A 16,975-nucleotide genomic window follows, 5' to 3' on the forward strand; every position below is an offset into this window, starting at 1 on the left:
CAAACTTGGCTTGTGCACATACTGATATCTGCTGGGCTTCATTCATTGGAATAATCATTTGACCAATGGAGAAAAGGTCTTACCTGATTGTGATGTTCGATGCCCATACTGATGGTGTTGATGAGAATAGCAATCATAATGCCCCTGCTGAAATACTTGCTCTCCACGATGCCCCGCAGTTTTCTCCTCATTTCATCCCACACGTCCTTACAGCGACCCAAACAGCTCCTTTTCTTTTTCCCGGCACCCTCCAAGCGCTTCTCGTCCTTGTCCGTCTCCTCCACGGCGTCGCCCTCGTCGTCCTCTCCGCCGGCGCCGTCTCCCGCCGTCCTCGGGCCTTCTTCCGGCGCTAAAGCGCACATGGGGCAGTCGTGCGGACTCTGAGGCACGGCCAGGCTGATGGAGTTGTCCAGCGGGTGGAACTCGTGCTCTTGCTTGCTTTGATGCGGACACCGGGTTACTGCGGAGGCAGACGTTAGATGTTGGTAGACGGCCGGCTGGAATGATTTGCACCAGACGAGGTTGACACGTTACATTTGGGATGCCTGGAGTGATGCCTCTCCCCGTTCTGATTGAGTCCACCTGTCCGCCTGTTGCCCCTGCCTCCGCCAGCAGGCGGGGGCTTGCCCCTCAGCGTGTAGTAGAGAGCCGCCGATCTCCTCCTGGCCTTGCGGAGGACGTGGCAGACCAGCTGGAAGATTTCCTCGTAGCAATCGCCCGGCTCGGCCATGCTGGCCAGCGTGGACGAGGATAGGCACTGGGCCCTCTGCTCCTGCATCAGCTGGTGCTCCCGCTGCTTGGTCTCGGAAAATTGAGTGGCGATGACCACCAGGCAAAGGTTGATCATGAAGAAAGAACCGATCTGCGTTGGCAAACACAGAAAAATAAATCTGACTTTCAACACAGAGGAGAAAACCCAATTTGACAGCTACGTATTCAGGCCAAACAAAGCGTTTGGTGCGGAAATAAAGACCGACTTGTTTTCACACTCTGACTGCTACGTATGAAGTACATGGATTTGCCTGTAGCAATGTTAGCACGCGAGCTGAAGCTCTTCCGGGGGAGACTTTCCACCAAAGCGAGGCTGATCGGAGCAGACAGACGAAGCCAACACATGCCCAAAGCGCAAGTTGGAGTTGGTCCGTCTTCCCATTTCACCTTAATCTCCCTTAACATAGTTGCTACCAAAAAAAAAAAAGGTATTCCTTCATTTAGTCTGTCCAAACCAGATGTGGGAGAAGGTAAAAAAAAAAAAACACCGGAAGGGAGCTTCGTGTGTGTGCGTGTGAGGCAAGAGACATCTGTGGCCTGTGGGTCAAACAGTTCTGCAGGTGTGTGGCGCTTTGATTCCCTTCCAGCCACGTGTGTGTGTGTGTGTGTGTGTGTGTGTGTGTGTGTGTGTGCCGCGTATTTGATCAGATCACAGACGGCTTTCTGCATAATTAGAGAGGGCAGTCCACTATCAGCATTCAGAGGATCGCTGCATTATGCATGCAATGAACACACACACACAGACGAGGACAAATTAAGATGGCAGCTTTTGTTCTCAGCTGATTGTCTGTGCGCTTTGGTGCAGCTGCTGTCACATGCATTTATGGGCAAAGTTCCACACTCACTTCCTAATAATGGCCACCTTGTCAGCAGCAGGTTCAAATGACTTGCAGCCATTCATTTACCTTTATCTTGAAGACGGATGCTTTGGGGGTTCTTTTCTTGAAATATATGTTATGAAGACACCCAGGAATTGATCGAAATTATGCGTATATCTCTCTTAAATTAAACTTGGCATTTAATTGGCCCATCGGTGGTCACGATGAACAATTAAAGACGCTCCAATCTTCCATTCATTATTGAATAATATACTACAAGAGGATTTCACCTGATTCCTAATAAAAAAAAAGAAAGTCTTGTGTTTGTGTCAGCTAAAACTATTAAAGGCTGTAGCACACTCTGTGCCGAGTCTTTTCGAGCTTCATTAACGCAATGTCAGATCAACAAAACAATAATATGGATGGCGGCACTCAAGTCCCAACAGAAAACACTTTGATAACAAACAAAGAAATGTATTTGAGAGCGAGCGACCGACCGGACTCCACATGCATCCCAATGCTTACTATGATGAGTAAGATGAAGTAGATGAAGTTGTAGAAGGAGTGGGCATCCATGACGTAATACATGATCTCCACCCAGCCTTCCAGAGTGATCACCTATGAGGAAACATCAGAAGGATCAAAGTCGGAAACGAAAAAGTAAATAGAGTGGGTTACCGAAAAAGAAAAAAATACCTGGAAAATGACAATCCAGGCATAGACAATGTTGTCAAAGTTGATGGCGCCTTTGTGGGGGTTGCTGCTTCCCGTGTGGCAGCGGGTGTAATACTGGTGCCAGTTAACGCACAGGGCCACGGCATCCCCGGCGCCGCTGCCGTTCCCCATGGGCTCGGGGTTGAGACCCAAAGCTTGTCTGTGGAGCGCGTCTTCCTTGTCCAGGCAGCACGTCTGGCCGCCTTGTCGCCTGGCGGGAACGTCCGAGCATGACATGATGCCGTTGTCGGATGCCAGCGAGCAGATGAAGGGCCGCTCGTCATCCTCCTCGGCTCGGTAGTACGGAGGTGGCGGGCTCATTCCTGAAGAGCTGACAGAGCAAAGCGAGGGAAGCAATTCATTTGAATTGGAAATCATCATTTCATTTTTAGAGCTCGAAATAAAATACCATTTTCTGTCAAATGGGTGAGAGACAGAAAGAGGGAAAACAGCCTGACTTGCAAAGTAGATCGAAAGCTGATGACGCAAAGCAAAACAAAAGCATGCTGACAAGTGCGCAATACAGGTAAGGCATCACGTGTCGGGTCACTACATGACAAAAGGGCCTGAAGAGAAAGCGGCCTGCTGAGGTCAGCTCGGCAGAATACCTCGAGTACTGGATGACCCGGATGGGACTAACAAGTGTCTTCATTGGCCTTGCAGTGCCACTCAATCATGCAGCAGCATAATAAACAGAAGAAAAAAAATCAGCTTTGCTGAAACTATGTCGGAAAATCGCCTTCAAAAAAAAGAAAAAAAAAGCAGGATCTGAATGGATCTGTTAACAATTATGCAGATTCATGATGGTGTGACCTTCTGTCTGGCCATGTTTGAGCAAAAAAGAGGATTGTTGATTGGATACAATGACGGCTTTGTCAGAAAGAGCAAAACTACTCAAATGCTGCTGTGCTTCCTTCCACCGCACCAGAGGACCTCATTTGACCGCCGTTGGAACAGCGACATAATCCCACATCACCCTTTCAGATCAAATGTGATTCTAATAAGCAGCTTTGGAATGTCAAATGGGAACTCTTACACATACTTCAAATCAGCTCTATGAAGAGATATTCTGCTACCAGAAATATTAGCCATCAAAAAAATGCTCAGCTAATAAATCAAATGACAATTCTAGATGGCTTTGTTTAAGCAGCAGACAAGGGACGTGTCATCACGTAAACTAAGTCATGCGGAAAGTGAATATGATACGACGCAAGTGTGTGTGCCCGAGCATGAAATCAACGGAAAAACAGATTAGCCATCCCCTCGCCCATTGACAAGCTTCTACAAGCAGCCAGGCAGTGAGTGTCTTTAGCTGCTCCTTGCATCCCAACTCCAAAATGATTGCGGTGCACTATTATCGCCACTATTTCCCATTTAGTGCCACTTTAAATGGGCGCATACTAAAATAGCTCTTTTTCTTCTGCCCTTTATCACCCTCACTTCAAGGAAGGAGGTCATTTCCAGGAGCCGTCGTACGGCCGACACCTCGAGCTCCTTCCACCTTTTCCTGATGTCGTTTCAGAATAAACTCAAAATTCACGGTCAAAAAAATAGGGGGACTGAGGTTTGATGCGTTTCTTCCTCTCTCCCTTTTTTTTTGGTGTGCTTGAAGAGAGGCTGGCTGAGAGGCAAAGAGCCAGCAATTCTACGCGCTATGAATAGGTGCCCAAGGGTGTGCACGCCTACACGAGCGCCCATGCGTTTACTGCACCGGCGGCTGCGCCAATTTCAAGCGTGCCCGTTGCATCACAACTGGAGCCCGAGCGAGCGGTTGTTAACAACAGCCCGTGCATGGCCTCACAGTCCTTACCAAGCAATGACAATTGTCCTCAAAAGTGTTTTGCAGCACCGACGCAACATGCGCCATGGCGTTAATGAGACTGGGACTGGAGAACAAAAGGAAAACAGAGAGAAGAGAAGCCACCGTCAAAGTACGAGAGCATGAATGAAGTCTGTTGCCCGCCCACGCTGGTGAGTCTGCATTGCGCAGCGTGGCCCTGACAAAAGTATGCCATCACGCTGAGGACACACCTGCTGATGGAGAGCGAGCTGCAGAGAAGGATCAAGGAGTAGCAGCTGTCAAATTTCCGAAAACGACAAGGAACACTTGGCCAAAGTTGATCCGAGGACATGCAGTACACACAGCCGCCAGACTTTGGCTTGGAAATGGAATTCAATCATTAGAAGTGATCATTATTTTTCTCATGGAAGGCATATTAGTGAGAATAATAATAAAAAAGAAGAATATTCGGAGAGCTAAGGAAGGAGCGCAGAGCGGAAGGCGTTAAGGCCAAGGGACAGAAGGTGTCAGACGGTGTCAGACGGCAAAGTGATTGCTGTACTTGACTGCGACGCTCCATTGGTGCCTCTCAGGGATGCAACATTAGCTCTTTACTTAGCATAATGGCGTTCAAGTGCTAACTCACTAGCACCTTTCTAATTAAGCACTCAAGCGCACGCACACTCTCGCTCCCCTGCAGGTTTCAATTCCATGCAAAATTACACTTCTCCGACGCTAATAACGCGTCCGTCTCATAAAATCGAAAAGCCCGCACTGGTCAGCAAATGCGTGCGAGAAAGAAAAATAAAAACTAACTACCGGACAAGAAGAATAAGGCAAAAAAGAAAGCTCCAAAGCCTCTTGAGTCAAATGAAGCGCAACCAAAAATGCACTGGATCAAGTTAGCTCATTAAGTTACTGAAGAGGTTTCACTTCAGTCAATTTCAGCACTTAGCTTTAAGAGGACCAAGCAGACGGGCGGGCGGGTACAAATCCGCTTCCCCGTCTGATTATTACAAGTGTCATTAGCGCTCGCTGTATCAGCATTAGCGCAGAAGAAACAAAGCGGCATGGACAATGTGCTTTTGTTTTTGTTGTGCCAGCACAGCATGGGAAAAAAAAGAAGCCAGAATGAATTTCACGTCATCAAACCTTCACACGCACAAGGTGAATGTCACTGTGACACAGGCGTGGCGTGGTGGGACGATAGAAGCATGCGGCGGCAAACTAATCCTATTCCTGGAAGGCCGGCGCAAGGAGAAAGCGGTGACGCTTTACAAAACAGAGATCAGCTCACAGGGTGAAGTTCTCCTCCAGGTAACAGCGGTTCCGAAGAAGCCCCGCCCACAGCTGCACGCCGATGATCCCGAAGATGAAGAACACAAAGAAGCAGAGGAGGAGAACGTTGCCCAGCATGGGGAGAGTGTCCAGCAGCAGGTTCACCAGGATACGCATACCTGGCGTGAGGGAAGAAACGCAATCCAAAGGTCATTGGAGGTCAAAATCAACGTCACCTTTAAATATGGGAGCAGCGATTGAAATTTGCAATCACTTCTGTTGTCTTTGACGAATGCGTGTTTGTGTTTTTCAGGGCCGTGCTGTGATGAGTGAGTAACGGCTCGACGGTAGGCTAATGTGTCAGCGACGCGAGCGCCCGTCGATTCGCCGTGAGTGACGGCAGGCAGGTGAGAAGCTGACAAATGAGACAATGGCGCCGGAATGACTCACAAGTTGACACCATTTACACACGACGCCTGCACTTTGGTCACAAAGTAGAGAGCGCCGCCTTTTTAAGGCTAAAATTTGGTCAGACGTGTTGTAAATAACATACGGCGTGACAATAATGTTTCAAACTGTCACACACTGTTTTCCCTATGCAAAGTGTTGCTTGTGTATGAGTCTGCATGTGCAAGTGTGTGTGTGTGTGTGTGTGTGTGTGTGTGTGTGTGTGTGTCGGCAGCTAGCGGCAAGTCGAAATGTGTTCGTTCCCAAGGGGCCTTGTCATTAGACCGAAGTTCCATTAGTCCTAATTGGGTGAGGAGAGGGTGAGATTGAGAGACGGTGAAGGAGAATGACGCATGGCCCGAAGGAACGGCGCCAATTGAAACAAGAAAAAGAAAGAAAGAAAGAAAAGGGGGGAAAATGTAAAGCGAAACATTTTTGAAGAAACACATTACACTTTCTAGGTGTCCTTCCTCCCCTCAGTGCCACCAAGGTTGCAGGCGGGCCGGCGGTACTGTACCTACTTCCCATCCACTGAACTTGCCAGTTCACTGCGAGGGACTATTATGGGACAATTTGTCAGGGGGAGTAAGAAATTGAGGTGCGTGAGGTTGCACACAAGCACAGCGAGCCAGGAAAACGAGGAACAAATTGTGTGAAGCCATCCCGCTTCCTCACCTCTAATGGGGTCACGGATAGAGGACGGAATCGGGTCGCGGCAAAGTAATTACGCGCGGGGTCACTCGGAACAAACAGCAATATTCTACGTATTGCTACATCGGTTAGCTCGGGAACTAGCTGGTCGCGTGCATTGCATTTGATTGACAGTTGAGCCCGCTGTGGTTTGAGAGCAGAGAGAAGAGTTTGATTTTAATGAAAAGTATCATTTTGATCGTAGATCATTAAATTGATAATTGCAACAAGGCGCATCATAAAATCTAGCCGTCTCAAAGTTTTAGATGAAAATAGACGACTTAGTCCATCAAAGCATTTGATTTGGTGAGGCTTGTGAGATTTGTGATTTTCGATAAATGCATTTTCATCAAGATACAGACTAGGTTCATCGTTAAATTAGCACCATACACAAAAAAAATGGCCTCACTTGGCACTCTGTTGATGGCTTTCAGGGGACGAAGAACTCGCACCGTCCTAATGGCTGACAGGTTGATGTTCTGCAGGTCCAGAGAGTATTCCACCATGCTGTAGATAGACAATCAAGCACACTTTTAATCTTCTTGTTGTCAAAGTATGTCAAACAGACAAAAGCGCCGCTCCAGGTGGACCAAAAATCCCCCGCTTGGGTTTCAGCATCACTGGTCATCCTTTTGATCTAATCTCACCTGTCCAGCCAGTGTTGGATATGAGAAGCAGTCCACAGGCAATTACATGATAGAGAGGTGAAGAGGAGGGAGAGAGGGGGAAAAAAAAAAAGGATGACTTCATATTCCAAATGTTGCCTGCAGGATCCTGCGGCTCACTTAGAGGCTGGCATCTGTTAGCAAGCTTTCGCAGCATGTTTGAAACACGGCTGTGGATTTCAGGAATGCTTTTTTTAGCTTCATTTCAACCAGTGAATGACTACTCCACTTGAATCCACAGCAGCAGCAGCAGCAGCATCATCATCATCATCCCTCTGCCACCCCACTCCACAGCATCAGCAGCATCATCATCTCGCCGACACTCGAGCTAATATCATGGAGGATACACAGCAACCTGCTTGTGCAATTTTCACTTCAGCGTTGACTCATCGAGTTGACAGCAGCTGACGCGGCTGCAAGCAGGGTTGAAGTGTTGGAGCCCACGGCCGACAGGCAGCAGCTCAAGCTACTAATTGTATCCTCCAGCCAGCCAAGGGACCACATAACATTTGGGCTGGTGCTGCTCCGCATTTTCTTCAGGGAATATTTTGGGGTACTTGAGATTTGGGTCTGGGGAGTCAAGTTTAGTTTACCTTGAGCAATGCAGACAATGTTGGACTACTTTAACTGCTTATCTTTTTTATGTATTAATTCCATCTTCAGGTAAAAGTTTCCCATTGACCTAAATACTTCGTCTGCCTCAATAATGACTCACAATTTTACTTCATCGAGTGGTTACGCAAAATATCCTTTGGCTCCAAATACATGTTTTAAAGTAGAGCTATAGTCGACTTAAAAATGTAACAATTTTGTTTTGTGCAACCGCCTGATGAAATGCAATTGAGCAAATCCAATCAAAATCATTTTTGACAATGCTTTTTTTTTTAGCTCTTTGATTGTCCCATGCAGTAAAACTTCATGATTAGTATTTTAAGTACTCCCTGTGAGAGTGTGTCGACATTCACGTCCCAGCGTCGCGCTGAAATGTTCCGCCGCATGTGACACTGCAGCTCGACGGAAATGTCAGCCGCTAAACAAGAGCTAACGTGTGTTTTGGGGCCAACCTTTTCCTACCCACCTCAAATCAAATCATATCCGTGCTCAACTAACTGAATGTAGACTCCAATAAGGACAAAACAACAAACTGGCCGACCCAAATATAATAAAATATGATCCCGCTGCAACTGGCTTCCAATTGGCTTAATTAAGTTTTGCGGCTCTGCCACAGTGTCACAATCTACAGTCCTCATGTGTGTGTGTGTCTAAGGTGTGTCATGCTGTATCGGGCCACAACGTTTGAAAAAGTAATTAGCGGCGAGCCTCCGGCGTCGGTGTTCGTGCCTTTTATTGAATAGCGTGTGTATGTTCATAACGGTAGGAAAGAAAAAAAAGCCTCGGGAGAAAGCTACAGTGGAGAAGACCCAGGCAGGAGATACGGCTTTGACAGCCGAGAAGAAGCCCTTAAGACGCAAAATGTCAAAGCTGCGGGGATTTAATTGTCAAATTAGCAATGTGCTCGCTTCAACGTTTCCATCCAAGTTGATCGGTGAACAAAGCGCTTCTCCTGCATCATTTGCATGAAACATACTTGCTACCTGAGAAAATAAAGTGCGAACCTCAATGTATTCCCCAAGATTTGGAGGTCTGAAGTAAGTCTCATTTCTCAGGTTATTGAACGGGGCGAGTGTGGGAGCTCGGGATATAAAACATCTTTTATGTGTATAGTGTATTAGACGAAAGAAAAAAAAAAAAGAATACGGCAGGAGCGTGAGGCGGTAACCCCGAGGAAAAAGAGCTAATAGCAGACGGCCGACCGAGATTTGGCCCGGCCGGCCCCACAGGTAAGTAACCTGCCCTCAGTAATTAGGCCGGATGCTAATCGAAAGGCTGTGCAGTTGTACAACAGCGCAAACTCTCCCCAAAGAAAAGAAAGCCAGGTCCAACCCGACAGACTAATGGAGCAACTCAATCATTTTGCTGAGTAATTTGCTGTAACTACAGACAAAAACACTTTGGGGCAATTTGGAATCCGCACAAAATAAACTGTTGCAATTCAAATGAAGACTAATGTTCCTTCAAGTTGCCTCACACTACCTTGTCTGGTGTTTAACCGCCATTAATCAGTCATGCTAACATATGCTAACTTATGCTACTCTGACACATTTTCGTGCACGCATATTTGGGGTCACACTGGAAAGGGCATCATTTTACATTGTTATTTCCAAATGACAGGCAGGGCTAGTCTTACTTAAAAAAAAACAACAATATATGGAATAGATTTGGGAATGGAGAGGAACCGTGCACGGTTTAGCTTACCCTGCCATGACAATGAAGAAGTCCAGCCTGTTCCAAGTATCTCCCAAATAACAGTGACGACCAAAGATTCCAAGAGCCACCATCTTCACCACCATCTCCAGTGCAAAAAAGATATAGATGAAGGCATCGAAGGCCTGGGAGAAAGAAAGAAAGAAAAATAGAATCGCATTTTGGAGAAAAGAAGTGAATATGGTGCAAAAAAGGTGAAGACCTTTCAGTTGTTCTACAAAAGATGTGCCTGTGTTGTCTGTGTTTTGCAGACTAAGTCTTGCAAGACATTTTCTAGGTCAAGGGGAAAAGTGTTTTGACTCACTTTTGACCCTTTTTCAATTCAAAGGTCTCAAAACCATCCGTGAGCAATTTTCCACCTTGAAAAGGCAATTTTAAGGCCATTTCACGCCTTATAGGGTATTTTTATTTTATTTTTTTCCGCCCGACTGTCTTTTAAACACCGCTGATTGTTAACTGCTCAATATAACAACCCACAAATGACAATATGTGATTTGAAAATATGAAGAAAAAAAAGCAGTAAGGAGTATAGCGTGCGATTCAATTTCCACTTGTTATTATACTGTGCACCACCAACTTAGCCCTCTATTGTTATTATTGGAGGGGGATGAAAAAAAAATGGAAGGCTTTGAGCTGTATGACTGTTTTGCAGCCTTACTAATACTGTAAGTCATTCAAGGGAATCTCTATTTGAGAAGCGGAAGCAGTCGTAGCCAGCAGGCTGCGGGATATGCCAACTATTTGGCTTTTTGAAGATGACAGTTTCTTTTTTGTTTTTTTATTCAATTCCCAGGCTGTGTGGCATCCAAACACAAACCCAGTCTTTGATAAATATCTTATTAGTTTTTTTTCTTTTTTTTTTATGTGTGGCAGTATATCCCTGCAAGGATTGTTTTCTGACTTGACCAAAAAAAACAATCATGTACTCACTCACCTACGAGAAATTTGCAATTGTAACATGACCGGTCAGGGCATAAAAGTTTCATCCTGACGTTTGGTTAAAACAAAAAAATGAATTGCTCAGATTACAAGGGCGCTATTCTGTAAGTGACCCAATGCCAGCAGTAAAGTTTGCTTGAGTAAGCACATCTCTGGTGACATTAGCACTCGGATGGTGCCAGTTTGAACCTTCTTTCTCAATAGCTGGCTGCTTCCATCATCGTTTAAGCCCCAAAAAGAGGCAAACTATGGGGCAGACTGAGTGAGCGTCGCTCGAAAGCAGCACCGATGCGTCAAGAATTGAGTTGGTGGGCTCAACAAATGGGGCGGGCCAATACACATGCTGCAATGGGAAAAGCATTTCCCACAAATAGTTTACGTTTATTACCTTTGGAAGGTTTCAGGCAGAAGATAAATGACATACAAAAAGCATCAATGCTAGCCCACAGCGGGACGCACAACACAGATGAGAGAAAAGCGGACGCATCCGCTAGTTAGATGCTTCATGTGGAGAAAATGTTTGCTCTCTCAGTACTCACAAACAATTTCAAGTTGGGTCTGTAATGGATGAGGAATTGGAGTTTGTTTATTTGATTTTTTGACCGTTTGCTCTTCCGTCCAAAAATGTCTTCATCAATTATTTCAGTCGTCATCTCAATTTAGAGCATTTGGAGTTTCAGTTGCTCTTGTCTGGTGGCGGTGGCGGCGGCGGCGGCGGCAGCAGCACGACCGCCAGATGCTCACCAAACTACCAAACAAGGCTGGAGGCCGACTGATTTTATACTGGCCGGCAGTCAATTTGTCAACAAGGTGTCCTTCCTCCTCTACAAACAGACACCTGTAAAAGTTTGTCATCATAGAAGCCACCAGGATGTCAAGTACCTTTTCTCTGGATGCAAATGAAATACATCACACCTAAAATCCAATCAAATTGGACCCTACAGGACTTCTCCAGGGTATAATAGACTTTCTACTTTTGCGTCCGGCACTAGAACGGGATACAATCAAACGACGGCAGTCAGACATCAGCAGAGCTTCCAGATTCGATTCTCGACGAGAGGACGAGTCTCATAAGCTGTTTAAATGATGTTTTGATAAATAATGCAACCCGCCAGCCTCACGTGTAATTCAACACTGGCTGCGTTGCGCCGGCGAAATGAATTCATCGTCGCTATTTGTCACCGGCGCTCGCTTCTTTTTCAGTCAGCCTATCAGGTTTAATCATCAACATGATTTGTAAAGAGAGCGAGGGTGTTACGTGTCAAGGGCCCTTTCATGATGTGGAACGCGAGCTGCTGCGGAAGCTACCTCATATGCTTCTATTTGGGAATGGAAGGAGACCATGTGCTAAGTAGGTCACTCGCATTTTGATGGTGAAACACCGAGATATATTGCATGGGGCCGTACGCAAACGAGTTACAGTCGAGAGGAATCGGAGGAGGGATTTCACACTCGCGTGCAAATAGGAGCAGAAAAAAGGGCCCAAAAACAAATCATCAGGCGTTAAATCCGCTTTCCAATGAAGTGACAACATACACTCATGTAAACAGAGAAAGCATGAGAAGACCTTTGACTGCTTAAGAGGAACATTTAAAAACCTTTGAAAAACTGAAAAATACTTTCCCCTCAAGTACCGTAATTTTCGGACTGTAAGTCGCGGTTTTTTTCATACTTTTTGGGGCATTTCATGGCTGGTGCGACTTATACTCCGGTGCGACTTGTAGTCCGAAAATTACGGTAGTCATTTAAATAAGAAAATAAAAAAGATTTGGAGCCTGAATGGAAAAATGATCATCAAGTACCCCTCTGAGCGTATAACAAGCGACTCATATGTTGGTTAAGGACAATCAATACTTTGCTAAAGTCGTGAGTTTGTTTCCTAGAAGTAGCTTGCGAGGGCAAGGCTTATTCTGAACCACACAAGCATTGTCAGCAAAATCTTCTGCCGTTGTTATTAGCCACAAAAAGAGGCACCCCAACGTCTTGGGGAAACAAAAGGCTTGTTTGGGGAAACAAAAGGCTTGTTAGAGAAACAAAGGGCAGAAAAAGGCAAAGGCGCTATTGTGCAGGAAGTTGGAAGACACACAGGCTTAAAGCAGGAAGATGGATCACCAAAGCAGCAAAGTATAATTCAACGTGAAGACGTTCGCAGTCAAACGCAATCGTACCTGCCTAGTTTGCAGAAAAAAAAAAAACAGAATCATTTTGTCCTTACTGAAATTTGAACGGCTAGCACTTGCTATTAAGATGGCCGCCTTACCTGGAGGATTTGACAGCGGTCTGAGGTGCAGTCGATGTTCTCGCAAGGTTGGTACATTCCCAGCGTCACGCAGTTGAGCAAGATGACCATGATGCTGATCCTCTCGAACCATGTATCAAGAAAAAAGGAGTTAAGGATGGGACAACTTTTAGACATCTTCAACTCCATGGGCCTTTATACCCAGCAACAGATGACAAAACACCCATTTGAGGTCCTTCGTCATATTGACCCTCGCCCCTCCTCCCCAGATTGAGACCCCGGGCGGCTGACTCACATGACAACCAACTGATTCCAGCACAGGCGTGAATGTCTGCTCATGTCAGGCTCTTCTCATGTTGGCAAGAAACTAAAGCAGAGTGACACCAGCAAGAAATGAAAGGAAGAGACGAGAAATCTCTCGTCTTCAATTATTTACCGAGATGGCTCACCTGTTAGCGTAACATATTGTCTTCATCACCTTATAGAGCTCCCCGTCCCGTCACCGACAATTTGTACGCCTGCTGTTCGCTGTCAATACAGATTTTTATCAAAGACTCCTTTTTGGCTTCTATTTTTCTTCAACGCTTTCCAAGCAGCAAACACTCCATGTCTCCCCTTTTAACAAAATATCCCCACTTGGTGTTGTCATTTCTTTTTTGTGGCCCGTTGTGCATTCAGGTAACCAAAGAGCTTCAATTTGATGTCGGCGAGCCGGAGGGAGGGAGGGAGGTAGGGAGAAGCTATTCTAATCATCACAATAATAAAATAGGGTGCAATGGTGCATGAACCAATTTAGTAGCTGGGTGTGTTTCATTTCTTTTTCCACTGAAAAGTGCTTCGGCAGGTTGCGATAAAAGAAGCAGTTGGAAGGAGAAGCTCAACAAGGTTCGCTCTCACAAAATTTAAAGAGGGAACAAAAATGCAATTTTTAAATGTGTAGGTTCTATTTCGGAAGTACGAGCAGTAGTTTTGTTTTCAGTCATGCTGGCACGACATGGCGATCAATATCACAATTATAAATCTGAAATATAAAAGCAAAAAAAGCAACCGAACAGCAGGCCATGATGGTCATCAGGATCAACATTTTCCCATAACATGTAATCAATTTGAATTAAATACACATCATACTCACCAGAGATGCTAAATTATGAATAATGTCTACATGCGTGTTTAGCTAGATGGAAAAAAGATGACATCATCATGATGGCTTGGAACCCATGCATTGAAATCTTGCTACGTTAGCTCAAGTATTTGCGCTGCAACGACATCACAAACTACGAAGAAAAAACAAGCACTTAATTGAATTCACCTCAAAATGTCGACAAAACATGACATGCGGCGGGGCGGGAGCGAAAGAGACAGCTGTAGGCAGCCCAATGAATTCTGCTGGCAAATGCAAATCCACTTGGGTGCATTTTCTATATCTCAGACCGGGCGGGCGAGCGGGCGGGCGGGCTTTACTGCGTATTGAAATCTTTTCCAGTGACAGTGTTCAAATGGAGTTGGCAGCTCAAGCGGCAAGGCGCTTTTGGGAGGTGGCAGCCGTCACCCTGCGGCTGCGTGCCTGGATCAGGCTACACCCGACATGCAGATCTTGAAAGCTTTGAAACAACACTGCAGTGTGGAGAAACCAAGAAAAATCACAAGTCGGCTAATAATTCAATGAGAAACTACAGAGTTTACGTTGGGGCTACTGTCAATGTATTCCAATTCCCGGAAAATAGGGGAAGTGCTGTTGTATTGGAAAACGTGTCAAAGGCGGCCGATTGACTTTTTCCACATCAAAGCACAAATAATACACACTTGGAAGACCAAGTACAAAGTGTGCTTCAAGACAATACAACCTCAGCGGGTTTCCTTCAGCCATTGAGACAACACAAACTGTGTGAGGCAATTATGGCTGTCCACATAATTTTAGTAATACGCACAATTCTCTGAAGACACTTGGAAATTATACACAATTACCAATATGTTAGGAGCCATGTCTGCATTTACAAATTACATTTTTTTCCAGCCGTATCTAAGCATTTGGAATGTGGCAATGTGTGTGTGTGTGTGTGTGTGTGTGTGTCTCTCTCTCTCTCTCTCTCTCCCCTCATATCAGCTCAGCACAGCAGGTGCCTTGCTCCAGTACATTGCCGCAGCAAGCGAAGCTGAATGTACTGCAGACACTATTGGAAAGAAAATCCAATACATATTGTGTGTGTGTGAATAAAGAGTATAACATGAGTCAGTAGAATAGCATGGGTGTTGCAAAGTAAAAGAATGTGGTAGACCAGCAAAGGTTAGCATGGGTGAAAAGAAACATTGAAGCAATTGGTTGTATCATATTGAAAAAGAAAAGTTTGCATGGGCAAGTAGGTAAAGATGGGAAGAGGAAGGCAAACACATTCAGAGTGGAGAATTTGCCAGCTCACCGGCCAGAGTACACAAGTCATTAGCTTGGATTGGACACGGGCTCAGAGAATTGCACATAGAGGAAGGAGAGTGAGAAGAAGAAGAAAACTCAACGAGAGGACCATGCCGACGACTTCTTGCTTCATGCTCACCGGCCCTACAAAAAAAAAAAATAATCCCTGCGGCCATGTCGCTATCTACAAGGCGCCTGGCGTCATGCTTACATCAGCAATTTTGCATGTCAGGAAAAAAATCAATTTTAAGATTTAACACCACGGACAATCTGTTGGGATGAACACATAAATTAGCGCCTGCTGTTTGGGATCTTGCTCAATCAGCCCCGACGTGTTAACGCGCGCAAAGTCACGTCAGTGCCACGCGTTAAATTCTCAGCACGCCGAGGACTTTATAAGCATCACAAATAAGCACCCCTGAGTCAACTTAAATGCTTTAACGCTCCTCATCCATCACTTAGCCGCACGGCTTTGCACTTGTAGAGCCGATACATCATGCCAGAACAAGCCGATCCACCTTTACAGTCTTGGAGGACATGCGTGTGTGTAGCGGTGACCACACATAGTGAAGAAGCAACCTTCTGGTGTGGAAACCCAAAAAGATATATAAAATGATACAAGAACCGTTATCAGTGTGTATTTCAGGGCTGTCAACCCAAATAAATGCATGAACGCTAAACGGATAAATCGGCCGTTTTGAAATCAGAGCAAAAAGATTTTCCACAAGATGAATGTGATAAAAATTGCTAGTAACATGTGAAGACAATTTGCAATTTTTCTATTGTACACAATTTGTGTCCGCGGGCCAAATATAATGACACTGCGGGCCAAACTTGGCCCGGGGGCCTGAGGTTGACACCCCTGTTTCCTTCATTGCCATTCATTCCAAAGTGGAGGAATTGATTCCAGTTTTTACTCGAACAAAGGAGGTCTATCAAGGCCACGTTGCAAAAAGCTTCCAAGCTGGTTTTGACTGGAGGAGAGCTGTAAGCCCGCATTAGCACAATACAGCAAACACCAGAGTCACGTGGGCAACATTTCAAGTCTGTGAAGCGGCGCAGGCTGCTACCAAGGGATGCATTTTCACCTTTGCTTTAGAAGCACCACACAGGCTCGGGCGTTCGGGAGCTGTGACAGGTCCCGGAATGCTTTTGCTCTCCTAAAAGCCTTTGGAAACGACAAACACGGCATCTGAGAGTAGCGCTAAATGTCAAGGAGTGACTTGGTGTTAGACAAAACTTGCTAATGACATCATTGTTGTCCAGGTTCTAGTCGCTCTCAAAATACGGCTTCAATCATATCACTCACAAAAGACAATGAGGTCATCATTTCAGGGAAATCGGTTAAAAACTATTTGAAATGACTTGGGTAAAAAGAACATGACAAGGGCACTTTCTCTTCCACTACTGGAGGCCAAAGCAAAAGTATTGCTTTTGATATACGTAAATGTGTGTTATATTGACCTTTGTAACGGCAATCCTCCACTACGTTTCCCTCCGTGGGCTCACTCCAGAAAATGTTGACGGCCGCCGGCTCAGAAACAAAACACTCTGGATACAGTGATGCTTCAAAAAAAGAAAAAGGAAATGCCCAAGTGCTTTTCAGCTTGACCTGGGGATTGTTATTCATTTGCAACTTGACTTTGCGCACAGCCTTTTGGCCAAAATGTCAGCCAAATAACTTTTAGCCCTTCGCCATTTGTCCTTACGGGATGACGACAACATTAATCCGTCAGCGCTGCGAGTGACTCAATCATGCGTGCACTTTGACCTCTTGTTCTACGGCTACCTTCAGGTTAAGCTCAGACTAAATTAGAACGTTGGGATGAAGCGCAAACAGGACAGAATGAATTGACTTTTGGATTTAGGCAGATAGTTCAAGCTTGAATAAGTCGCCAA

At 45.5% G+C, this 16,975-nt stretch overlaps 1 protein-coding gene across 1 annotated transcript in view; it reads right to left on the minus strand.

Annotated features, from left to right (window-relative positions):
* cacna1ia (calcium voltage-gated channel subunit alpha1 Ia) overlaps positions 1-13,010 on the minus strand; it is a 35,465-nt gene extending 22,455 nt beyond the window's left edge. Inside the window, exons 1-8 of the mRNA XM_061303933.1 lie at positions 12,688-13,010; positions 9,480-9,613; positions 6,908-7,005; positions 5,381-5,540; positions 2,286-2,634; positions 2,115-2,207; positions 535-862; positions 84-460 (exon numbers count right to left, since the gene is read on the minus strand). Coding sequence (XP_061159917.1) covers positions 84-460; positions 535-862; positions 2,115-2,207; positions 2,286-2,634; positions 5,381-5,540; positions 6,908-7,005; positions 9,480-9,613; positions 12,688-12,855 — 1,707 coding nt within the window. The 5' untranslated portion in view covers positions 12,856-13,010. The remainder of the gene's footprint in view (positions 1-83; positions 461-534; positions 863-2,114; positions 2,208-2,285; positions 2,635-5,380; positions 5,541-6,907; positions 7,006-9,479; positions 9,614-12,687) is intronic.
* Positions 13,011-16,975: the final 3,965 nt, after the last annotated feature.

This window comes from Syngnathus typhle, linkage group LG17 (genome assembly GCF_033458585.1).
Source record: "Syngnathus typhle isolate RoL2023-S1 ecotype Sweden linkage group LG17, RoL_Styp_1.0, whole genome shotgun sequence".
Lineage (NCBI taxonomy): Eukaryota > Metazoa > Chordata > Actinopteri > Syngnathiformes > Syngnathidae > Syngnathus > Syngnathus typhle.